This window comes from Ceratotherium simum, chromosome 3 (assembly GCF_057802395.1).
Source record: "Ceratotherium simum simum isolate JZ-2026a chromosome 3, ASM5780239v1, whole genome shotgun sequence".
Taxonomy (NCBI): domain Eukaryota; kingdom Metazoa; phylum Chordata; class Mammalia; order Perissodactyla; family Rhinocerotidae; genus Ceratotherium; species Ceratotherium simum.
In genome coordinates this window covers 53384370-53412154 of record NC_141902.1, presented here as the reverse complement: position 1 = coordinate 53412154, position 27785 = coordinate 53384370, and the positions used below count along the sequence as shown (strand labels likewise).

The 27785-nt window shown below is 35.2% G+C and overlaps 1 protein-coding gene across 2 annotated transcripts in view; it reads right to left on the bottom strand.

Moving 5' to 3' along the window:
* Positions 1–27785, bottom strand: part of MINDY2 (MINDY lysine 48 deubiquitinase 2) — a 66961-nt gene that overhangs the window by 27448 nt on the left and 11728 nt on the right. The window contains exons 2-5 of one of the 2 annotated variants that reach the window (XM_004421630.3): positions 24240–24297; positions 14323–14387; positions 8879–9037; positions 851–953 (exon numbers count right to left, since the gene is read on the bottom strand). In XM_004421630.3, the coding sequence (XP_004421687.1) occupies positions 851–953; positions 8879–9037; positions 14323–14387; positions 24240–24297 (385 nt within the window). The remainder of the gene's footprint in view (positions 1–850; positions 954–8878; positions 9038–14322; positions 14388–24239; positions 24298–27785) is intronic. The other variant, XM_014780775.2, reaches the window with a different exon arrangement.

Sequence of the window (27785 nt, the reverse complement as noted above, 5' to 3'; positions counted from 1 at the left end):
ATGGTCTTTCATATGTTCTTATATACTCTTATAGTTAGTTTTAATTTTTAAGAATGTGATTGTAATCAACTTTTATTATATATCATGTAAAAGAACTGTGTGTCTGAGAGAGAATGATGAAGCTCATCACCCGCTTCTCATGATTTCTCTTTCTATTGTTTATCCTTCAAACAGAAAATAGCAGCCTCAGTATTTGTGCATATTTATGAAAAAGTGAAATGGGTGGTAGGGAAGGTATAACCAAATGCTATGGCTCCTGATAGCATCCTAGTTTTATATCCGCTCTTTCCTTTATTGACTGGAACACAGCTGAAAATATATGAAACTGCTTATATAATGATGAATTTAGCAATTTTAATCAGCTAAAGATTAGGAAAACTGATGATCAGAGGTATACTCTGATCCAGAATGGAGCTTTAATATACTACATCGACCTGAAACATACGGCAGAGCTCTACTAAGATGAACACTTGAGTACCATAATACTCTTCTCAGTCAACTTAAGTGTTCAGGATGAGTTATAAAGTTCACCCTGTACACCCCCAAAATAATGCTTTTTTAAAAGAGTAATTATCAGAAACCCCTGGATAATTTTAAAAGAGTAATTATCAGTAACCCTTTGATAACCATGTCAAAGTGACTTTTATTAGAATCCAGACCTGATTTTACAAGTCAAGTGAAAAGGTTTCTAGGAAAAACCTTTCACTGGCAACTTTATAATTCTTTTAATTCCTACAAGTAGCATCACTTGTAGTTTTTAGAAGTCTTATTTAAGACATTTAAAAGATATTAAATTATAAGACAAGTTATTTTGCCAAGAATAAGTCAGGTAGTAGGAGCATTCACCCACCTTCACTAACCAGCTCACTATTGTCTGACTGCTTACAAGAGATGATCTTCTCCACTAGTTGGTTGTAGCTGCAGTTACCAACAGCTTTTACAATGTCATCAATCTAGAAAACAAACGACTGTCTCACTAATCATGATGAGATTAAAAACAATAACAAAGAAACCCATATCACTCTTTAGGGTTTTATTTTAATACAATACTAAATATAAAAGTATTACTTACGAAAAAAGAAAATCAGCACTAAAATCAACACCCAAGAGTTTTCAACTGTTTACAGCTCATTGTAACATATTATGAAAAACATTGCTTAGCTGTATTTCAATTATGAAAAAAAAAATGAAATGGGATTATTACAAGCAATTTTATTTCTTAATGTTGTAAAGATGCATTTAAGTGAATAAAAAGTAAACTATTTCAGGAGGAAAAATAAGAAAATCTCAGTTTTTGGTTTTTTTCTTTTTTTACAAAAAAACAAATGTTTTACATTTAAAGCAAGGCAAATCTAAAGATATTAATTTATGGATTAACAAAGTTTTCCATTTTATTTATTATTGAGTTCTTAGCAAAGTATAGTGGAGATATGAGTGGATATAACATTATTTTCCTGAAGAAACGTTAATGTATCTTAATCAGGGACAGTATTTGCCTCATGATTCTTTTTTTTTTTTTTTTTGTGAGGAAGATCAGCCCTGAGCTAACATCTGTTGCCAATCCTCCTCTTTTTTTTTGCTGAGGAAGACTGGCCCTGGGCTAACATCCGTGCCCATCTTCCTCTACTTTATGAGAGGCTGCCACAGCATGGCTTGACAAGCAGTGCGTGGGTCTGCACCTGGGATCCAAACCTGCGAACCCCAGGCCACCGAAGCAGAGCGTACGAACTTAACCACTACGCCACCAGGCCAGCCCCTGCCTCATGATTCTTATTTAATCTTTGTCTTTTGAGGTCAGTAGAAAAGAAATTCAAAGTTTTAAGCTACAGGAAAGTAAAATTGGGCATCTCTACTCTCCCTCCATTATATTTTGCTTTGACTATTGAAGAAAAATAGGTTTCTGCTGTCTAAACAACTTATTTTGATTGCCCTCCCATCCCTGAAATATATTTATTTATAAATTATTTACATGTACTACTGTATGAATACAATATATATATAATAAAACAAATACAAATTAATACAATAATATAAAAATAAGAGGGCCAATGCTTTCTTTCTACATCCAAATGATCTTCTTGAATACTTACCCTTTGAATACCACAAGCCTTGACATGTATCTGCACAAGTAATACTCTGGACAGTGGTTCTCAAACTGAAGAGTTTGTTAAAAAGATCTAAAAGAATTCCAGGCTCAAGTTGCTTCTCAGTTTGGCTAAGTTTTCATTCCCCTGTTTCATAGCAAAGTTTGAGAGCAACTGCTCTAGGCTATAATTTATTTTTTTTGTTCCTGCAAAATTCTAGGATGGTAATAGCCTCTTAACCATGCAAATGAGACTGACAGTGGTTAAGAAGATCAGTTAATTGAAAAAGTCAAAGCAGAAAATTGTGGAAAATATTATATACATACTTATTAAACATTTCACGTTAACTTAAAACACATGGATGTATTCACTTGTCAATTTTTTGATGCAAAGCCAAATAAGGCCTTTTCTTTGAAAGCAGATCTTTTGGCTATGATGCTATGTAAACCACACAGAAGAGTATGACCTCTAGTTTTGATTTATTTAAAATGAAAACTTAGACCCTTAAGAAGCAATTTGAGGGCACCAATCCCTTTAGATTTTTATTATTTTTCTTAACACCTCTGTTTATAGCAATTTTCTTTAGTGACTCAACTTCATTAAATCTTTCCAAAGAATGTGAATTTTCAATCCTAAGGAATCCACAAAAATACAACTAGAATAATAAACACAAGATCAATATACAAAGATCAATTGTACTTCTATAGACCAGCAAAGAACAGTACAAAGATTTCATGTTTTCATAGGCAGAATCTCTACATTAATATTTCATTCAGTTAATTCATTTAGGTTCCTTTTATGCATTACTATGTACCAGGTGCTGTTAGAGAAACTGCAGACTCATCAGTGAACAAAATAGAACAAAATATTGTTTGTGTTTACTCTAGAATATAAACTTTACTCTAGAATATAAACTTTCACTGGCCATTTGGATATCCGTTTTTGTGAAGTGCCTGTTCAAGTCATTTGCTCCTTTTTTTTACTGGCTTGTCTATCTTTAAAAAAATTATTTGTAGGAGCTCTTTATACCTTCTGGATATTAATCCTTTATTCATTGTATAAGTCACAATCATCTTCTACTCTGTGGCTTGCTTTTACATTGTCTTTGGGATTTCTTTAGACAAACACAAGTTTTCAATTTTAATGTAGCCCTGTGTACCAATGTTCTTCATGGTTAAAGCATTCGTGTCTTGTTTTAGAAATCCTTTCCTATCATTAAGGTTAGAAATATATTCTCGAATTTTTGCAGTTTTATCTTTTATACTTAAACATCAATGCACCTGGAATAGAATTTCATGGTGTGAGTTGGGGGAAACAATTTCATTTTTTTCTAATTGGCTATCTAATTAGAAATTTGAATAGGCTATCTAGCTGGCTATCTAATTAGATATCTAATGCCTATCTAATTATCTTAGCGCCTTTCCCCCACTGCTCTGCAGTGCCCTATTTCTTTCTATATATGCATGGTCTTTTTGGCCTCTCTATTCTCTGTCATTGGTCTAATTCTTAATTACAATATTTAAAATATTTCATATCTGGAAGAGCAAGTCCTCCCTACTTGTCCTGCTTCAAGAATATCTTGGCTTCTATTCCCGGCCCTTTGCATTTCCATACATATTGTAGAATCAACTTGTCAAATTCCACGACTACTCTCCACAAATCTGCTGGGATTCTGTTTGGGATTGTATTGAAACTATAATTTATTTTAGAGAAAACTGACATCTTTATAAATTCAGTCTTGAAATCTAAAATCTAAGAACAGAATAAAGACCTACATTTACAGGTCTCTAATTTCTCCCAAATTTAAAATTATCTCCATAGAGGATTTGCATGTCTTTTTGTCAGATTTATTCCTAGGAACTTATGCTATGTAAATGACATATTTTTAAAATTTCATTTTCTGTTTGTCATTTTAAAATCCTTTTCAAACAATTTTAGCTTTGTTAATCTTCTTTATTGTATGTTTACTTTCTATTTTTTTTTTAAAGATTTTATTTATTTATTTGTTTCCCCCCAAAGCCCCAGTAGATTGTCGTACGTCATAGCTGCACATCCTTCTAGTTGCTGTATGTGGGACGCGGCCTCAGCATGGCCAGAGAAGCGGTGCGTCGGTGCGCGCCCGGGATCCGAACCCAGGCCGCCAGCAGCGGAGCGTGCGCACTTAACCGCTAAGCCACAGGGCCGGCCCTACTTTCTATTTTAATACTTTCTGCTCTTAAGATGGATATACAGCTCATTAATTTTCAATCTGTTCTGGTTCTTTAATATTTAGGGCTTTAAAAATCCCTCTAAAAATTGTTTTAGCTAAATCTCACAAGTTTTGATATGGATTTAGTTATTGTGCAGTTTAAAATATACTCTAAGTTTCATTATGATTTTTTGACCCAAACAGTCTCTATTGTGTTTCTACTGATTTCTATCTTAATTGCACTGTGGTCAAAGAATATCCTATACTCTGTATGTTTTAAAGCCTTAGAAATTTGTTGAAACTTGCTTTATGGCCAGCATCAGGTCAATTTTTGTAAATTTCATGAGTGTATAAAGAGAATGTATAGTCTGTTTCATAAAAAACAAAGAATGACTGAGGAAAATGTCATGGAAAAGAGGAGATTAGGAAGATATGGTGATTAAATGCAATGTGATGCCCTGGATTAGATTCTGGAGCAACAAGAAAAAAAACAGTAGTGGAAAAATTGGTGAAACATGTATGAAGATTGTAATATAGTGAATAGTAATGTACCAATATTAAATTTCTAAATTTTGACACAGGTACCATGGTCATGTAAGATTAGGGGAAACTGGGTAAAGAGTATATGGGAATTCTCTGTAATATCTTTGCAACTTTCTTGTAAATCTGAAATTATTCCAAAATAAAAAAAGTTCATTAAATTTTTTTTAAAGAATATATTTTCATTAGATTTTTTTTCCTGCTTTTATCAATTACAGAGAAAAGTACATTAAAAACTTCCAGGATGGTGATCTATTTTTTCATATAATTCTGTTAAATTTTGCTTTATAGCTTTGAGGTTATGTTATTAGATACATATAAATTTTGTTTTTCATTGTCAAAACCTGACTTTTACTCTTTATGACAGTTCCCATGGGTCCAAGAAATAAACAGTCAATCAGGGTATACTTTCCAGATGTCTCCAGGCATATTCAAATTTAAAACGATTATATCTTCTTGGCAAATTAAACATTCTATCATTAGTAATGCTTTTTGACTTAAAAGTCTATTCTTTCTGACATTACTATAGGTACACCAGCATTCTTTTGATTAGCAATTGTATGGCATCTCTTTTTTCCCTCTTTTTACTTGCAATCTTTCTGTTTAACTTCAGACTGTTTTGTATATGTCTCTTATAAACAACAAGTATATATATTTTAATCTAGCCTCAGAATCCATGTCATTTAACTAGAGCATTTAGTCCTATTTATACATACTATAATTATTCATATATTTGAACTTATTAAATCTACCATTCTCTCTGTCCCATCAGTTCAACATTCCATTACCTCTCCTTTCTTCTGTCTTTTTAGATTGATTAATTTTCCCCTCTTCTACAAATCTAGAAATTACTCACTATGTTTTCTATTCCTTTCATGGTTACTCGAAAGGAGTATTATCCAATAGCACATTCTGTAATAATGGAAATATTCTAAATCTGTGTTGCCCAATAAGATATCTGCTGGCCACATGTGACTACTGAGCAACTGAAATGTGTCTAGTGCAATTCAGGAACTAAATTTTTAATTAAATTTAAATTTAAATGGCAAGGGCCGGCCCCGTGGCTTAGCGGTTAAGTGCGCGCACTCCGCTACCGGCGGCCCAGGTTTGGATCCCGGGTGCGCACAGACGCACCGCTTCTCCGGCCATGCTGAGGCTGCGTCCCACATACAGCAACTAGAAGGATGTGCAACTATGACATACAACAATCTACTGGAGCTTTGAGGAAAAAAAAGGAGGAGGATTGGCAATAGATGTTAGCTCAGAGCCGGTCTTCCTCAGCAAAAAGAGGAGGATTAGCATGGATGTTAGCTCAGGGCTGATCTTCCTCACAAAAAAAAAAAAAAAAAATTAAATGGCCACACTTGGCTACCATTTTGAACAGAGAAGCTATAAACTGTAACATCTATCCTTACCATATCAAAGTCAGAAGTTAATACCCTCTCTTGAACAATTAATTCTAGGCCCTTAGAATACTTTACCCTCCTCCCAACTTATATTATTATTTTTGCATATGCTAATGTTCTTTTTATAACCCCAAAAGATAATGTTATTATTTGATACAGTCAACAATCATTTATATTTATCCACATATTTATCATGTTATTTTCTCTCCATTCACTCTTCCTTCTATCTGGGATCACTTTTCTTCTTTCCAAAATCCTTGTTTAGAATTTCCAATAAAGGTGGCCTACTGGCAGGAAACTATCTTAATTTAATTAATCTAATAAATAACTTTATTTTGCTCCATTCTTGAAAGACAATTTTTATGGGAACAAGATTATAGGTCAGCATTTGTCCTCTTTCAGCACAGTGAATATCTCATTTCCACTGTCACCTGGCTTCCAATGTTGTTCTTAAAGAGTCAGTTGTCAATTAACAGTGGAGAAATACCTTCTCAGTGGCTGAATTCTGATGCCCACTATCCAGAGAACTGCTGATATTTACTTGCAAGATAATTATTTGCAGAACATATAATTGGAATACAAAGAACTAGCCATTTCTGAGAGATATTTCATACAGGCCTATGGATTTCAAACTTTTGCCTTGTTCTTTTTTCTTTCTCTGCAGCAGAATCCTTCTGTCACGAAACAATAGATAAAAAGCACAGCCCTCAGTCCCTTCCAAGAGTTTGAAAACCACTGTGTAGAACAGAAAAGTCTGATGAACAATCTCTGTTCTATATTACAGTACATTGTTTTCCTTAAGCATATAAATTCAATGGTATACCAGACAATATATAGCTACACATACAGTCAGAGGGATGATCTGAGTCCAATTTTTAAGAACTCAGGCTTAAGTTCCTCAGGTGGTCAGCTCATTGTCCTCAAGAATCTAGGCTACCTGGCATTGTCAGCTTCCAGGATCCAACATGGCTCACCTTGAATGTGTCAAATGCCAGACATGTTTAGATTTTTCAATGACATTATCAGAGACAGAGTGCCAATATAGATACAGATGCCTGCTTACAGTAAGCCATCCTTTCACTGCTCACAATACCAGTTGCTTTTACCAATAGAAAAGGATGAAGAAACACTGCCAAGTCCTTGCTATTGTGATATCTCCTTTCCTGTAGTTAATGCATGTATGCATGCCTGCTTCATTCTATCAGTCAATATTTATTAAGAACCTTCTATGTGCCAGGTGCTGTTCTAAACAATGAGAAATAAGAGCCCAGCCCACATAAAACATACATTCTAGTGGGAGATGTCAGCCAATCAAGTCAAGGAATAAATAAGAATTCCAGATAATGATAGGTGGTAAAGAAAATAGGGTCATGGGAGAGGAAATGAGTGAGGGAAAGCAGGGTGGGTAATTTCAACAAGTTGGTCAGGGAGGGCCTCTCTAACAAGGCGATATTTGACCTAAGGCCCGAATAATGAGACACAAGAAATGTAAAAATCTGGGAGAACAATGCGTTAGAATAATAAAACAGTGTTCCACAGTGGGAAATCAGCTGGTACAAAAGTCCAAGGTAAGAATGGCTCAATGTGTCTGAAGAACAGGTAGGCAGTTAATGTTGCTGGAGGGTAGTAAAAAAGTGGGAGAATTATATGACGTGAAGTCGGATAGACAGGCAGAGTCTAGATCAGCAGCATATCATAATAGCTCTAATCAGAATTTTGCATCTTATTTTAGTTACACCGGACGCTTTTAAGGAGAGGAGGAGGCCACAGGGGTAAAAGGGAGGGTTTATTTTACAAAGATCACTCTGAATGCCAAGATAATTCAAAGGTGAGAAAGAATAATCTTTCTAACAAATGTTACTAGGACAACTGGACATCCACATGAAAAAGAATAAAATTGGATCTCTTCCTCAAACCATATACAAAAATCAACTCAAAATGGATCATACTCCTAAATGTAAGCACCAAAACTATAAAATCCTTAGAAGAAGATATAGGAGTAAACCTTTGTGACCTTGGGTTAGGCAAAGCCTTCTTAGGTAGGACATCAAAAGCATAAGCAACAAAGGGAAAAACAGATAAATTGGACTTAATCAAAATTAAAAACTGTTCTGCTTCAAAAGGTATCATCAAGAAAGTGAAAAGACAACCTATACAATATTTGCAAATCATATATCTGATAAGAGACTTATACCTAGAATTTATAAAGAGCTCTTGCAACTCAATAACAGAGACAAATAGCCCAACTAAAAATGGGCAAGGGATCTGCAGACATTTCTCTAAAGAAGATATTCAAATGGCCAATAAGCACATGAAAAGATGCTCAACATCATTAGTCATCAGAAAAATGCAAACAAATCCACAATGAGGTATGACTTTACACCTACTAGGATGACTATAATCAAAAAGACAGATAATAACAAGAGTTGGTGAGGATGTAGACTCAATTTTGTAGTTGATCCCTCACTCCTTGAAGTTACAGTCAGAAGTCATGGGCAGATTTAGCAGTCTGGAGGACTGTGCCCTTAACCTCAGAATTTGGATAATTCCAAGTAAAAGCACAAAAATATAAGTACAAGAAAATATAAATCTAGATTACTTTGCCAAATTAATAAATTTTTACTACATAGTGTTTATATAATTTAAAGTTTTCTACTTACCTGAGGGTCCACTAACCACCCATGGTACAAAGGTATATCAAGAAGATCAAATACTATGCATTCTGGTGTATATTCAAACACTCGAACACCAGTGAATTTTACATTGACATCCAAGCCTGTCTGTAGTTTGTGCAAGATTGCCATAGCATCACTCATATTCTGAAAATAGAAAGGGGAAGGGTAAAGATGAGAAAAATCAAGCAACAACAACAAAAAAGATACTTGAAAGCAGGCACATATACTTCTAATTTTCCATTTTATCCGATTTGTTCACCCTTTCAACCAATTTTTTATCATTAAGTACCTATTATGTGTCAGGCACTAATCTGAGTTCTAAAGATATAATAGTGAATAAAATAGAAAAAGTTTCTGATCTCATGTAACTAACATTCTACTATGAGAGGCATAAATATATAATATAATGTCAAGTATTAGTAAGAAAAATTGAGCAGGACAAGGATATACACGGTGACAAGGGTGAGGCACCTATTTTAGACCAGAAAGCCTAAAGACAAAAGTTTCTAGTCAAAGGGGAAGGCCCCTCTCACTTCTAGGAATACATCCAAAAGAACTGAAAGGAGCATCTTGAAGAGATATTTGTATACCCATGTTCACTGCAGCATTATTCACAATAGCCAAGGGGTAGAAGCAGCCCAATGTCCATTGACAGATAAACAGACGAAGAAAATGTGGTATATACATATAATGGAATGTTACCCTTAAAAAAAGAAGGGAATCCTATTACATGATACAACATGGATGAAACTTTAGGACATTATGCTAAGTGAAATAAGCCATCACAAAAGGACAAATACTGTGTGATTCCGCTTATATAAGATATCTATAGTCAAAATCATGGAAACAGAAAGTAGAATAGTGGTGGCCAGGAGCTGGAGGGAGGGAGAGGGGGGAGTTGTTCAATGGGTACAGAGTTTCAGTTTTACAAGACAAACATACTCTAGAGATCTGTTAAACAACAATGTGAATATAACATTACTGAATTATACATTTAAAAATGATTGAGAGTAAATTTTATGTTTTGTTTTTTAACCACAATTAAATGAAAAAGAAAGAAATGAGCTATCAAGCCATGAAAAGACAGGGAGGAAATTTAAATGTATATTACCATGTGAAAGAAGCCAATCTGAAATGGCTACACATTGTATGATTCCAAATGATACTGTGGGAAAGGAAAAACTATGGGGACAGTAAAAGACGGGTAGTTGGCCAGGGGTTAGGAAGAGGCAGGGATGGATAGGCAGAGCACAGAGGAATTTTAGGGCAGTGAAACTATTCTGTATGGTACTATAATGGTGGATACATGTGATTATACATTTGTCAAAACCCACAGAATGTATAATACCAAGAGTGAACCCAGGGGCCGGCCCCGTGGCGTAGCAGTTAAGTGCACGCGCTTCCCTGCTGGCGGCCAGGGTTCGGATCCCGGGCACGCACCGATGCACCGCTTGTCAGGCCATGCTGTGGCGGTGTCCCATATAATGTGGAGGAAGATGGGCACAGATGTTAGCCCAGGGCCAGTCTTCCTCAGCTAAAAGAGGAGGATTGGCGTGGATGTTAGCTCAGGGCTCACCAAAAAAAAAAAAAAAAAAAAATGAAAAGAGTGAACCCTAATGTAAACTACGGGCTTTGGGTGATAATTATGTTTCAGTGTAGGTTCATCAATTATAACAAATGTATCACTCTGGTATAGGATGTTGACAGTGGGGGAGGTTGTGTGTGGGGGGGCGAACAAAGGGTATATGAGAACTCTCTGTACTTTCTACTCAATTTTGCTATGAACTTAAACTGCTTGAAAAGAAAAAAAGCCTCTAAAAATGACACAAATAGCGAGCAAAGCAAAACAGTGAGTCTTGGGAGGCTCTGGAAAAAAAGCATTCCAGACAAAGCAGACACTAGTGCAAAAACTCTGATGCAGAAATGAATTCAATACTGTGTTCATGGAACAACAAGGAGTCCAGCATGGCTGAACAAAGTAAACAAAGTGGAATGTGGTGGGAAATGAAGTCTGAGAGAAAGACAGGCTGGATCACAAACATTTTTTAGCCAAATTAAGGAGTCATTCTGTCTGCATCAATTTCCTCAATAAATGAGGTCACATAAGTCTGTAATGAAGACTATTTTAAAACACATTTTTTTCTAAACATTTTAATACATTAAATATGGACATACTTATAGAGGATATATTTGATAAAACAAAGAAAAATCAATATATAAAATTTAATAAAATTCTACTTAATCCCTACTGTTAATCAGACACTGTGCTACATACTGAAGATATAAAATAGAAGTAGACTATAGCCTACTAGAGGGCTTATAGTAGAAAGGGTGAACATGAAATAAATTCTTTTATATTAAAACTAGGAACTCTCTCTGAAATCTGAAAAAGACGAATTTAGGTCATAAGAACCAAGTTTTGTTTTACCAAATAACTTATAAAATTCCATTCTAAGAGATTGTACAGTCTGAAAACAAATTATTCAAATGTTGTAAATTTATGAATGAAGAATTTGTAACAAGATAACATTGTTATATAGTCTTTGGCTTTCATCAGTTTCACCTCTTCCTAATAACTATGTTCCCCCAAAACAATATATTTTCTCAATCTTCCCAAAAGATGAACCCTTGAAAACAATCAGCTCGCATTTTTTTTCCCTTCAGTGTTTAAAAATTTTTCCTAAAGTCATAGCAATGATGAATCTGAGAAAATAGTAACAACAGTGAGCAATTGTAGGATTATAGTTCTACTACTACTAATTTTTTCTTCTAGATTCGTTAAACTCTTGGTTGTCCAATTTTCCTTCAGGGAAGGAAATTTCTTATAGGTCCTGGGCTCATGCTTACACCTTTATATATCTTCTACATTTTTTTTATAGATTATATAGCATTAAAACAACTAAATTGACACCATTTGATAATCTCCATAAAGTTAATAAAACTGATAAAAACTAAATTTATAAACAAAGGGTTGAAAAGGGTATTTCACCGTCTTGTTCCTCAATCCAAATTATGATACTTAATATTATAAAATATAAATCCTAGGGATGGTTGCTTACATCACAAGAAAGGATTACTATTTGTTCCTGTAAGCCAGTATTTAAATTGTTTCTTAGAATTTTTCCTAAAGGTATTTCTAACATGGTGAAATATTTTAAATTTAAATATAAAACATATTTTAAAATAAATATTTGCAGTCATTTAAAAACCTGTCATACACACACATACACACAGTATTTTCTTGTGTTGTCAGGGTATCTATCATTAAGCAAAACTGGAAAAAATATGTTATTTACTTTACAACTTCTGGAAAAGAGGTTTTAATTAGGAAGATTGCAGCTCTCTATTGGTCTTTCTAAAATTTAGGACATTTCTGCTCACATAAAATTATACAAAAAAGAAGACTATTACATCACACTTGTGAAACATTCAACATCAGCTTCGACACAGTCATATCATCAGCTTGGTACATACTACTCTCAGAACTAATGGTAATGTAATCATAATACCTTATAAGTAGTTTTAGAACTTATTTTAAATGCAAGGTACTTTTGTGTGACATGTTTATAAGAAATGCAAGCGGTTGTTAGATATTGTTTATTTCAACTTTGAAACAAAACTTTACTTTCAATCATTTTCCAAGAATCTAGATCACCTTTTTTTTTTTTTTTTGTGAGGAAGATCAGCCCTGAGCTAACATCCGTGCTAATCCTCCTCTTAAAGACTAGCTCTGAGGTAACATCTATTGCCAATCCTCCTCCTTTTTTTCCCCCAAAGCCCCAGTAGATAGTTGTATGTCATAGTTGCACATCCTTCTAGTTGCTGTATGTGGGACGTGGCCTCAGCATGGCCGGAGGAGCGGTGCATTGGTGCGCGCCTGGGATCCGAACCCGGGCCGCCAGTAGCGGAGCGCATGCACTTAACTGCTAAGCCACGGGGCCGGCCCTAGATCACTTTAATGGAAGTGGATCCTGAGACTGCAAGACGGACTTGAAACAAACAAAATGCTGATATCATTTGCAAACACTCATCAGTCAAGATTTTTCTCAAGACCGTGCAACAGAAGTAAAATGAACTTTGAGGTTGATATGAAACTGCAAATATCATCCATAATTCCTAATTTCAAGTTTTTGTATTAATCAAAATAGTCTCACTGATTTCAATAAGAAATGACATAAATTTGAACAAATGCTATAAATTGAAACTTATCACTTTATACTTACAAAATATCATTTACTGGTTTTATATATTAGAGGTTAGAGTAAGATGTCATTTGAAAAGAGGTTTCTATTGTGAAAAATGTTTGGAAATCATTGCTTTAAGCTACAAATTCCAATAGAATTTAAATGACTTAACATACCAATTTGGCTTTAGCTACAGATTTCCTACCTTACACAGTGATGCAATGCAACATGTTGGCTTTTCGATTCTATTAGAACTAGACTATCTGAACATTCAAATTCAAGAAATTTGCATTACTTAAGCGAGTTTTGCTTCCTTTTTGCCAATTTGATACTGGTAAAAGTATGTAAAAAAGGTTGCTTTGAAAGTAAATATAAAGGTTCCAATGATGTCTGTTTGTCCCTGGCTGATACTTACTTCCACTATAAAAATCTGACTCCTTTGTGCTTTCTATTGTTAAACAAAGGAAGAATACCGAAGAAAATGAAGCTCTGCTTGCTTTCTTCCAGCTCCAATAATTTTGAGCCTAGTGACTCCTCCTATACTACAGAACAGAATCTCTAAAGAACCTGCCAAGACAGGTGGACCCACTGAAACTATGAAACAGCAGATTTTCTCCTAATGACATACCCCAGACATCATTTGCTCAACTTTCTCCTAAATATCATTTAATTATAAAATATAAATAAATGAGGAAAGATGAATCAATGACAAATTCACTTGAAAGTCAAATTTTTGTGTGTGTCTGAGGAACATTGGCCCTGAGCTAACATCTGTTGAGGAAGACTGGCCCTGAGCTAACATCTGTGCCAATCTTGCTCTATCTTGTACGTGGACGCCACCACAGCATGGCTTGATGAGCGGTGCACAGGTCTGCGACTGGGATCTGAACCCGCGAACACTGGGCTGCCGAATTGGAGTGTGCGAACTTAACCACTATGCCACCGGGCCAGCCCCTTGAAAGTCAATTTTTCAAGGAAAATACCAGGTTATCATTCTACATAGGTCTGTAGAATGATATCTATGTTTCATTCTATAAAGCATAGATGTTCATATAAAACAGATATCAGCAAAATATGGCCCGTGGGCCAAATTGGGCTGTGAGCTAAGAATGGTTTTTACATTTTTAAAGAATTATAAAAAAAGAAAACAAAGAATATGCTTGCAAAGCCACTGAGAGAGACCAATGAATACATCCATAAGTTAAAAATTATATATTTTAATATAACAAAAATGGTGTCTATTACCTGCTCATAGTTTAAACGTTGAATTTCTGAAATTTCTTTTGGCTTTGCCTCAAGCATGTAATCTCCTGTAAAAAGAAATTGTGAAGTTGCCTTTTTAAAATATTACTTTTTTTCTGATCACAAAGGTAATAGATTTTAATTATAAATTGTACCAATAGGTGACATATAAAATTGACCCCCCGATTCCATTCAGAGAAAATCGATATTAACCGTTTGCTAAAGTCTCACATATTTTTTCAATGTACATACTGTAATCCTTTTGAACTTTCTTTTTCTTCCACTTTACAATATATGTAAGCATCATTCTATGTCACTACAATAAAGCTCTAAAAGGTTGTACCAAGTTTCATTGCTTTCAACAATATAATTATTACCTCCATTACCTTTCCAAAAATGGGTGTTACCAGTCTTCTAAATGTTTGCCATTCTGAGAAGTAAATAAAATTTTTTTGCATTTAAAAAATTGATTATCTTTTTATATATGTATTATTATTTGGTAGCATCTTTTTAATATATGTATGATGTTTAGTATATGTGGCACCTTTCAAACATATGTAGCACCACTTTACTATACATAGTACATTTTTATGTATGTTTTGCCTTTTTTATTATGTATTAACTATATATACTTCTTTTCTTTGAATTGCCTGTCTATACAAGTATCATTTTTTCTTATTGAACTATAAAAGCTCTTTTTCAATTAAAGGAATTAGAACATTTCCTGTGTGGTAAATATTTTTTTCCCATATTGGCTTCTGACCTTACAGTGATATTTTAGCTAATTTTTGCCATACAGAAATATTTAATTTTAACATAGTCAAATTCTTCTATTATAGCTTCTGGGTTGAATGTCATGTTTAGAAAGATCTTCACCTCTTAAGAGTATACAAACATTCACATATGCTTTCTTCATGTAATTTTATGTTTTACATTTGTCATTTTTAATGTTTAAATCTTTAATTTATGTGGAATTTATTTTGATATAAAACAGTGATATATGGAACCAACTTCTCATCCAGCCTCTTAAATCACTAACAAGTTAATGAAATTGTTTTTAATATAACCTTTATTTTCTAATTCAAAATAATCTTCTAAAGAATGCATCAAGTATTCTCTTAAGCTTTTCAACTCTGATAACAAAAAGAATTCCTATGAACATCAATATATTATTATTTGTGCTTTTAATTAGAATTTCAAGATAGTAAAACCTAACTAGTAATTATTTTATTCTACATAGGTACAAGAACTCTAAAAGCACTAAATTAATTGATTCACAAAAATATATAAGCAAGTCTATTTAACAAATATTTTTGAGTCCTTACTCAAACATGGCACATTGTAGATTTATATGTTGAAGTTTTGATATAGCATTTAACTGAAAACTATCTTTGTTTTAAAGCAAATTCTATGCATTATTTACTCACATAATTGAGAATATAATTGCTGTTCTTGTATCCTATATTTAAGTTCAGTATTTATCGTGATAAAGGACTGTATATGCTTTCCTAACATTTTAGTGGGATCAGGATGCAAAATATTATATAATTCAATAATATTAAAGGACCCTGGATATACTATCATAGATTAAAGCTTAGATACTAAGACTAGAATAATTATTGGGAAAGACTCATATAAGCAACTCCTCTTTTCCTGAGACCAGGAAAAGTCTCCGGACAAGAGAAGAATAGCCTAGCTAAGGTAGGCAGCCTCTTAGATGTACCTCAATGATCCCCATCTCCTGGTATTCACACCTTTGTATAATCCCCCTCCGTTGAGTGTGGATTGGATTTATTGACTCACTTCTAGTGAATAAAATATGACAGAAGTAATGAGATGTCACTTCCGAAATTAGAATACAAAATATTGTGGCTTTTGTCATGGTGCTCCCTCATTTGTTCACTCTGAGGAAAGCCAGCTGCCACGATGTTCTGAGCTGCCTTACAGGGAGTCCCACATGGCAAGGAACTGAAGGAGGCCTCTGGCCACAGTCAGCGAGGAACTGAGGTCCTCAGTCCAACAACTTGTGAGGAACTGAATCCTGCAACAATCACGTGAGTAAGCTTGGAAGCAGATCCTCCTGAGTTGGGCCTGGAGGTGAGACTACAACCCCGGCTGACCCCCTGACTGAAACCTTATGAGAGACCTTAAGCCAGAGTCACTTAGCTAGGCTGCGCCCAGATTCCTGACCTACAGACACTGTGAGATAATAAATGTTCATTGTTTCAAGACACTAAATTGTGAGGTGATACGATATGCAGCAATAGATATCTATGTTTTTAGGAAAGTTTGCAATAAAAGAATCAGGTATTTTTAAAAGGCTGAGTTTGAGTTTCTAAGGGAGCATCTTTCAGTTTTAGATATCTAAATAAATCATCTCTTAAGAGTGCTGTTTTGTCTAGTTTATCTAACCTTTATATCTGAAATTGGTCAACAATACTATTTCAGTCAAAAAGTATTTATGGAGAGTCTATTATGTATTTAGTAATGGGTTAAAACAAATATTAAGAAATGTATGTTTCTCTTAAAAACTAATACTTCGGTTGGGCAAAGAACATACAAGAAACAGAGAATAAGATAATGATAAAGTATAACATAGTGTAAAATGTAATAAATGCCTTAAGTACCAAATGATTTTGAAAAGAGATACTGATAAAGCCTGTATCATTAGAAATATCCTTTGGAGGGGGTAGTATCTAAAGAGGATTCAGAAAAATGGGCAGAACTTGGCAAGGCAGTAAGGGAAAAAGCATTCTTTGAGGGAGAAAGAATGATGGAAAAAGCACATTTAAGAAACATCATGCCCCAGCCCTGTGGCATAGCAGTTAAGTGCGGGCGCTCTGCTGCTGGCAGCCTGGGTTCGGATCCCGAGTGTGCACTGGTGCACTGCTTGTCAGGCCATGCTGTGGCAGCATCCCATATAAAGTAGAGGAAGATGGGCACAGATGTTAGCCCAAGGCCTGTCTTCCTCAGCAAAAAGAGGAGGATTGGCATGGATGTTAGCTCAGGGCTGATCTTCCTCACGAGAAAAAAAAAAAAAAGAAACATCATGCCATATGGACAGCTTATAAGAAGGTTTAGATATAAGATTTATGTTGCAAATTTGTGGGAAATATGGTTGGACGAGTAAAATTGATCAGATTATAGAAAATCATAAATAATATGTTGATAAATTTGGCTGTTTGTAAAGGATCTTTATGTTTTTAAGTAGGCAAGTGAAGGATGAAATTGATGCTTTAGGAAGATAACACTGTTATGTAGGCTAATTTGGAGGAGAGAGGAAACAATAGAATTTGCAATAAATCATGTTGTGAAGTATCAGTATACAGAGAGAGGAAAGAATTTCAAAGAAAGAATCCATAAGACTTTGCTGCTAGTGGGATATTCCAGATGAACAGAAATCAAGAAATGAAAACCTGATGGCTACACTAGGCCATAAAGTGGAAGAGAGGGTTTGGCAGTAGTTAGCTTATCCCAGGTGAGCAATTGGAAAAGACGAGACATAGTCAACTCCGGGCAAAATTAAAATACTTCAACGCTGACCTCCCTATATAGTATTTATATTCAAAAGATAAAATAAATGATCTTTGTAAAAATCAGACAACACGGCCATCTCAACAACTATTTTCCTTACTATAATACCATGCTAGTCTCATCATCATACAAACTATTTTGGATGGTTCAAGTCATAGCATACATTCTGGTTTTGTGTTGTGCTTTTCTACATTTCTTCCTACCCATTTTCTGCCTTCCACCTACACTTTTTCCCACCTTATTTTATTAGACCTCCTAGTACTTCCTAGATATCTTAGCTTGTCATGGTCCTTTCTCTATGCCAAAGCCCTCCAACAAGCCATGTCCATATTTGGCCTTCCTCTAATACTCTAGTAACAGAAATTCCCAAATTAAAATTTATTCCTCCTTTAACCTTTGCCAATCAAAATTCTCATTCCCTTGTGGTTCCACAGCTAGGTGCTAGGAAGGCAATTAATGGTTTCTCTTACAATCTTTCTACTAGTGTTTGCTTATTGACTCAAAAGCATCTCTGGTTCCTCCAGAGAACTGCAGTAATCTCAAGGGAACATTCAAATAGCTTAGAAAACTAAACAATTTGTTCTGGCAGGATTGGCCCCAAATAAAGTTTACTTTCGGTGAGGCAGAGTCTTCAGAATCTCTTTTCTCACATCACTCTTGCTCACTTCTCCCCCACCTCCTATTAGGATCATACTTTCATGCTGCCCCTACTAGCCGAGTCCTCTCACCTAGGACTTCCATACCTCTTTAGCTACCACAGATCTAGATATTTCTTCATCAATTTTTCTTTTTCCCTATTAAAATCCTCTACCCTATGTCCTGCTTCCTCAGGGCTTTGTTAGCTAACAGATAAATTTAATATACCAAGATGTGCTAATTATTTTCTTTCCAAGAAAAATACCATGTTAATATTTTCATAGTAGAGTATACTTATGCAACCACACTGACGGCATTGTTGACATCTCTAAATAACTTGCCCACAGTACATGCTCAGTAAATATTTGCTAGATAAGAAAAAGAAAAGAAAGAAATAAAAAGACAGGTAGTGGGAATTTCAAATACTATATCAAAAACACTTTTGAGTGGTGGAGGGAGAGGGAGGGATATACTTTCGAGTATATAAGCATTCTTTAAATCACATAAGAAGGTGCCCAGTTGGAGACAGCACATTATTTAACCTCTCTGAGCTTTGGTTTTCTCGTCTGTAAAATGAAGAGGACTTACAGTTTATGATGCTTTTATTTCCACTTCAGTCTTACCCTTTTCTACTATTAACACCTCCACACTTATGCTCTCTGGCTCTGCTCATGGGTCTCTGCCACTATGACTGTATTCTTCAGTTATGGGAACTAACAGCAAAAGAGCTTATTTTGTCTTAGAAGGTAAACAGACAAAGCCATGTAGAGTGGTGGTAATAACCAGCAGGGAGGAGGTTAGGTAAATGGAATCATCCTATAACAGCAGAGAAGAGCAGAGCCAGAATGAAGTTAGAAGCTGCGGAGTGGCAGCACAGTTTAGGTTAACACCGTCCAATAGAAATATAATGCAAGCCACAAATGCAAGCCCTTATGTAACTTCAAATTTTCTGGTAGCCACACTAAAAAAAGTAAAAAGAAGGGGCCAGCCCGGTGGTGTCATGGTTAAGTTCACATGCTCCACTTTGGTGGCCCGGGGTTCGTGGGTTCGGATCCCGGGCACAGACCTACGCACTGCTCATCAAGCCATGCTGTGGTGGCGTCCCACATACAAAAGAGAGGAAGATGGGGACAGATGTTAGCTCAGGGCCAATCTTCCTCAGCAAAAAGAGGAAGATTGGCAACAGATGTTAGCTCATGGCCAATCTTCCTCACCAAAAAAAAATTAAATAAATAAATAAATAAAGTAAAAAGAAATAGGTAAAATTAATGTTAATGATATATTTTATTTACCCCAGTATATTAAAAATATCATTTCAACATATAATCAATATAAAAAATTACTATTTTATATTCTTTTTTTTGCACTAAGTCTTTCAAATCCATTATATATTTTACACTTACAGAACATCTTTCTTTTTCTTTTTTTTTTTGGTGAGGAGGATTGGCCCTGAGCTAACATCTGTGCCCATCTTCCTCTATTTTTTGTATTTGGGATGCTGCCACAGCATGGCTTGACGAGCAGCGCGTCAGTCTGCGCCCAGGATCCAAACCCGCAAACCCCAGGCTGCTGAAGCGGAGTGTGTGAACTTAACCACTACACCACCAGGCCAGTCCCAAAACTCCTCAGTTTTAAAACTCATGCTATCACATGATACTACCATTATCCACCCACCTGGTTGCAGTCCTCTACCAACTTCTAGGTCAATCCCCCTCATTCCTAGCTCACTATCTTTCTCCAACACAAATCCTGCCATAATTTTGGTAATTTCAATATTCACAGAGATGATCTGTCCAATACCCTGGCTTTTCTGTTTTTTGACCTCTTCTCCAACAAAAATCTTGTATTCTACCTTATCTCAGAAACTCATTCCCCATGGTCATATGGCTTTGTCATTATCAGGCTCCAAAAATTCTTAAGCTCTGTTAAGGACCTATGATCCATTAATCCCATCACATTTTCCTTCAACATATTTATAACCTCATTTCCTCTTTATGCAACTTAAATTCTATGGTCCATCATTATAATCACTCTACACACACCTTCAATTCTCTAGAGTCTTTCTTCAACATACTCACTTGGCAAAAACCCAGCTCTGGCTAAATCCTGCTCCCCCAGTATTCAGGCCTATACTCATATGGCTGAATGTGACTGGGGAAATCATATCACCATGCTGGCTGGTCTCACTAACCTCAGAGGTAATGCCCAGGAATCATATTGCATCTTCCCATTCACTCTCCCACTCTTCTACACAACTATTTTATACCTTCCCTCTCATCTTCAACAACTCCTCCTTCATCCTCACTCTCAGCTGATGACCTGGTTTCCTATTTCACTGAGAAAATAAAAGCAGTTGAAAGACCCTCTATAAGCTACTACAACCACATCTACTCACCTACCTGCATCTATTTTTAATACATTCTATCTTCCCTCTTATTGCTATGGATGAACTATCTGTACTAAGACTAATTCTTCTATTTGTCTAAAGTACTCTTTACAATTCCTTTTCTCTTTTCCAAAACAGCTTTATTGAGATATAATTCACATACCATACAATTAACCCATTTAAAGTGTACAATTCAATGTTTTTAAAGTATATTAACAGGATTGTGAAATCATCATCATGATCTAACTTTAGAACATTTTTGTCCCCCCTAAAAGAAATTCTGTACTTTTTAGCAGTCAATCCCTATTCTCCCCCGCTTCCCCCAGTCCTAAGCAATCACTAACCTACTCTTTGTCGCTACACATTTGCCTATTCTGGATATTTCATATAAATGGAATCATACAATATGTGGTCTTTTGTGACTTGTCTTCTTTGACTTAGCATAATGTCTTTAAGGTTTATCCATATTATAGCATGTATCAGTACATTCCTTTTTATGGCTGAATAATATTTCATTGTATGGATATACTACATTTTGTTTATCTACTCATCAGTTGATGTATATTTGGGTTGTTTCCATTTTTTGGCTATTAAAAATAATGCCGCTATGAAAATTTCTGTACAAGTTTCTGTGTGGGCAGGTGTTTTTACTTCTCTTGGGTGAAACTGTAGAGTCATATGGTGATTCAATGTTTAACTTATTAAGGAACTGAAAAACTGTTTTCCAAAGTGGCTGCATTATGTTACATTCCTACTGGCTATGTATGAGGGTTTCCAATTTTCTCTTGCACCCACCCTAGCCAGGTTTTCATTCCATGCACTTGTCAAGGTTATCAATGACCTCCTTATGGCTCAATCACTGGTCAATTTTTTAGTCTTCATCCTGCTTGACCTAGTAGCAGCATTTGATTCAGCTAATCTCTCACTCTTCATTGAAACTCTTCTTCATTTGATTCCAGGAAATCAGTCTCCTATTTTTTTTCTGTCTGGCTGAGTACATCTGTTCTTCCTTCTTCCCCAATTTCTAAGCACCGGCATGTCGCAGACTCAGTCCATTGATCTCTTCCCTTGTCTATCTACATTCTTTCTCTTCATGATCTCACTCAGTCTAACTACCATTTATATATGTGGCCTGCTCCCAAGTGTATATTTACAGGCTAGATCTGCACTGTCCAACACATTAGTCAGTTGCTACACGTGGCTATACAAATTTAAATTAATTAAAATTAAATTTAATATTCAGTTCCTCAGTCATATTAGTTACATTTTGAGAGCTCAAGAGCCACATGTGGCTAGTGGCTACCAAATTGGACAGCACAGATATAGAACATCTCCATCTCACAGAAAGTTCTATTGTACAGTGCTGATCTAGACCTCTCCTCTGAACTCTAGATTTATATATCCAACTGCCTTCCTGATATCTCTACTTGGATGTCAATAAACATCTCAAAACCAAAATCCTGAGGCTGGCCCAGTGGCGTAGCAGGTAGCAGTTAAGTTCACGCAGTCTCCTTCGGCAGCCCGGGCTTTGGATCCTGGGCGCGGACATACGCACTGCTCATCAAGCCATGCTGAGGTGATGTCCCACATAGAAGAACTAGAAGGATGTACAACTGTGACATACAACTATCTACTGGGGCTTCGGGGAGGGAAAAAAAAAAGGAAAAATGGAAGAAGACAGGCCACAGACGTTAGCTCAGGGCCAATCTCCCTCAAAATAAAAAAAAACAAACCAAAATCCTGATATTCCTCCCAAAACATATTTTTTCCTATTTCAGTTGATGTTAACTCTATCCTTCCAGTTGTTCAAGCCAAAAACCCTGGGGTGACCCTAGACTCCCCTCTCACTCTCACACCATATTCAACTAATAAACAAATTCTGTCAGTTCTATATCCAGAAGCTGACCACATTTTATAATCTCCACTTCTACTACCCTGTTTGAGGACATCACCATCTTTTGCCAGTTACAACAGCTTCCTAACTGATCTCCCTGCTTCTATCCTTACCCCTCTAAGTTCTATTTTCAACATAACAGCCAGAGAATTCTTGTTAAATTAAAAGTCAGATCACATTAGTCCTCTGTTCAAAATCCTCTAATGGCTTCCCAACTCACTCACAGCAAAAGTCAAAGTTGCTATAACAGCCTACAGGGGCCTATATGATCTGACCCCATTACCTCTCTAATCTCATCTCCTACTACTTCCCCTTTGCATACTCTTTGGCAGTCAATTCTGGCTGTTCCTCAAAAGCACCAAACATATTTCAGCCTTCCCCATGAAATATAATTTAGAAATCACAAAGTTTAAGAATCACTAAGCTAGACTAAAAGAGGTATAAATAGAAATTCTATTTCCAGATATCTAGGTAGTCAAGCAACCTACCCATAACTATGAGGTTCCCTAGCCAGTGAATGAGATTAAATGATATTACGTACATAAAGAAAAGGATCTTCCAAAAGCTTCAATCTCAATTACTTCACTAAACCTACATCTCACAAAAAATCAGTTGGCTAGTTGTCTGGAATGGTGTAGACAAACTAATCAGTTGACAAAAATTTTTTTAAATAAAAATTTAATTACTAAAAAACTGTAAGAATATGGATTAAGATTTCCTATTTGGTAATAGCATAAATATATGAATTTTTATTTGCTAAAGTGTATAAGACCACAATGTGATATATACAACTACCTGCTCTGTAAACAAGTGCTACTCAATGCAGCTGGTCTGCAAACTGTGTATTACTACTGGTCTGTTTTGAAATAAGAAGCTTGAGTAAGAATGCAATTCAATACACTGCTTCCTTCATCAAGAAAACTCTGCTCTGAAAAAATTTCAGATGAACTAAACAATGTGCTTACTAATGTAAATGTTTTACATTCTGGTACAAGCCCCAATCTCACTGCAGACTGGTAACTAACATTTCATAGACTGGCATAGGCCCAGGAATCATACTCTGGGTTGCACCGCTCTAAATCATCTCCTGGGTCTTTAATTCAAGTCTATGTAATATTTTTTAACACTTCCTACATGCAAGGTCAGAGTTTCCATGCCATTTCTCATTCTGCAATTTATTGAAATTAATATGTATCTTGTTGTTTTCTAGATGTCACCCAGTGTCCTTATTTATATTACAGAATTTTAATGCTGGTCAGAAAGAAGGCTTCGAAGAAAGAAAGAAAGAAGGCTTTAACATCCAAGAACAGTAGCATACCGATAAAATTTTTTAATTAAGAGATTCAAATTGTAATTTTAAAATAGATTATATCACAGCACTTCAGAAAGGTGAGATTTGGTAATATATTAGCTTTGAAAACTTTGTTTTATTTTGAAAGAGATAAAAATCATCCACTTTTCAACACTAACCTAAATATTCCATCAGTTGTTCAGCAGTTATGATTTCCATCATCGGTGGAAGTTTCACCTGAAAAACAAAGTATTTTTTCTATAAAATCAAATGATTTAGGTGATTAAAGTGTTTCTTCAGTCAGAAACAAAAGTATGTATGTGCATATATGTATCTACTATATGTATACATTAACATTCACATTATTAAAACCTTTATAACTAATCTTTATAAAATATAACCAAGTTAATCCTATCACCATAAAATTTACGGGGTGATACAAGATCTCATAGAGACATTGAGAAATCCATTTTCAAAGCCAAAGTGCTATGCCTTTCATCACCCACCATGATCGTAATTAGGTACATGCAACAATGTCCTGCATGATAGAAAATGTGGTTAAAGGGCAGGAAGAGGAACCAAATGTGTTGTGACAGGTCACCCACGGAGCAGTTTTACTGAAGACCGGCTTGAATACAGCTCAATATTCCATTACTTAGTCTACGTTGGCTATTTTTATCATTGAATGGCTAAAATGAATACAGTATTAAAATATTAGTCATATACTGAAGAATTCACACTGTACAATTTCACTTGCAAAGTTTAAAAACAGGCAAAATTAAACTACATTGTTTAGAGCTGCACACTTGGTGATAAAACTATAAAGAAAAGTAAGGAAATGGATACTATAAAAACCAGGATTATGCTTAGCCCTAGGGATGAGGAATTATAGTTGGAAAGGGGCATATAAGAGGCTTCTGGGGTGCTGGCAATGCTCTATTTCTTGACTTGCATGGTAGTTCCACTGATGTTTGCTTTATAACTTGTTAAACTGGACATCTCTGGTTTATACACTTTTCTGTATGTGTTATATTTTACAACGAAAAGGTTAAAAGTAGGTACATACATTATAGTCATATTTAAGTTTATAAAGTTAATTCGGCTGCATAACACTAGTCTAAATTAATTTTTCAAATTAATTGTCATGTTGGTTACACAGATATTACAGCCAATGATTGTAAATATTTTAACTGACCTATTCAAAAGTATGCTTTGTGGTATATTCATAGAATAGGAGAAAAATAAATACTGTAGGATGGAAACTCAAACAAAGTAATATATCAATGATAGGAGAATAGCAACATAACTAAACATTCTTCTGGAATTATTTTTCAGGAATTATTTTCTGTTCAACCAAGGAAATCATTTAAATCAGCAATTTCTCCAACAATTCCCCCAAGTGTTGAAGAAGGTGCTCTGGGTGTTTGTGTTACTACATGTGGTAATCACATGTCACAATTTTTTGTTTGTTTTAATCAACAAATAAAATAAGACCTAAAAAAGATCCCTATAAAACAGAACAGTTTGAGACCCTCTGAGAGCATACATGACAGTTGATGCTTATGATCTAGTCATCCAGTGGATTTATCACTCAGTGAAAACCAAGAGATGACATGGAAGTTTTGATCATTACTTGATTCTAAATTATTTTTATTTTCTGTGACACATTTAAAAAAAAATTGTAATAGACTTCATTATTTTTTTTGAATAGTTTTAGGTTTACAGAAAATTGAGCAGAAAGTACAGAGTGTTTCCATATATGGTGTATTTTTTAACTGAAATTCATTGGCAAATCATGGTCCCCTGCCTGTTTTTCTAAATAAAGTTTTATTGGAACACAGCCATTCTCATTTGTTTATGTGTTGTCTTTGGCTGCTTTTGCACCACAACAGCAGAGATGAATCTTTGCAACAGGGACCACATGGCCCAGAAAGCCTAAAATATTTACTATCTGGTCCTTTACAGGAAAAGTTTGCTGATTTCTGCTTTAGATAATTTTAACTGTTATTATATAATATTTTATTAAGGTGTTTCAGTACCACTTTTGAAGGTCTGATATTTAACCCAGTAGTTTACATTCACTGTGAACGTTTATACTTTGAAAAACTGTCAGACCAATCTGAAAGTCCCATTCACACTAACAATGTTTCTTAAATAAAATAAGACCTATACATTATTTTATTCCAGACAGATTCACTGCAGAAATATATTCACCAGAAAATTCCATAAGCAAATAGCTTATCTTCTGCTTTGGTTAATGTAGTAGTCCTAATATAAAACTGTCAAAATAAGAAACCAAGGCACTAACAAGTAAATGTATTTGGGAAATACATTCTGCAATCCTAAATTTCTACAAACAGAGGATTTCAGGGTTTAGCCTTGAAATTTCCAAATAACAACAACTGTCTACCATGTCTTGCTTTAAACATTTGAAATAGGAAATGACTACCTCTATACTGATTTTAGAAGTGGGACAACAAATACACAAGTATCTTAACTGACTTATTCACAAGCATATTTAGTGGTATATTCATTTCCTGAATCTTAGCCAATAAAATACTCTGGATGTTCATTAAAACTAGAGACAAAAGAGTATAACAGTGAAGAAATGCCTGCCTCCCACTAATACTTTGGAGCCATCAACAGATCTTAATTTTTTTTTTCTTTTTTTTTTGCAGGGTAAGATCCGCCCTGAGCTGACATCTGTTGCCAATCTTCCTCTTTTTTTTCCTTCTCCCCCAAACCCCAGTGCATGGTTCTATATCCTAGTTGTAAGTCCTTCTAGTTCTTCTATGTGAGCCGCAGCCATAGCACAGAAACTGACAAACAGGTGGTGTGGTTCTGCGACCAGGAAATGAACCCGGGCCACTGAGGCAGAGAGTGCAGAACTTTAACCACTGGACCATCAGAGCTGGCTCTTAATTTTTTTTTAAACCACAAAATGATCTTCCTGAAAGCTTGCTTCTCTTTTTGCTTTCCTCTACCACCATCACCTCAAAGGTTTTGTTAATGATCCTAAGACTTTTACTCCTTTGTCTCTTTAGATTTTATTAAAGAAGAAACAGCTTATGGGATAGCTAGCTAAGAATATAGAATTAAAAACTGTGGCATTCTATCTGAATTTCTTAATTTTAAATGTTACAATTAAAAAAAATGAAGCGTGACCTAGGTTCTCAGGTGGTACTCTTTTAGTAATAATCTATAACATATTGTTTATAAGTAAATGAGTACTTTAATGTATACAAGGGTACTTGAAAGGTACTCTCCAGGGGCCGGCCCCGTGGCTTAGCGGTTGGGTGCGTGCGCTCCGCTGCTGGCGGCCCGGGTTCGGATCCCGGGCGAGCACCGACACACCGCTTCTCCGGCCATGCTGAGGCCGCGTCCCACATACAGCAACTAGAATGGATGTGCAACTACGACATACAACTATCTACTGGGGCCTTGGGGGAAAAATAAATAAATAAAATCTTTAAAAAAAAAAAAAAAAAGAAAGGTACTCTCTTAAGTAGTTTAAATATTCTTCCTAAAATGTCAGCAAAGCCTCTAAATTAACTATGTGCTAATTTAGACGTATTAACACATAGTGCCAAATTAATAGTGTCTAAATAAAATGACGTTTTTATTATCTAGGAAAATAAATTTTGTCCTATACTACAAATAAGATTTTATTGTATTGACTAGATTTCCTGAGCAAATTAATAATATAAGCACAGCAAGAATATTTA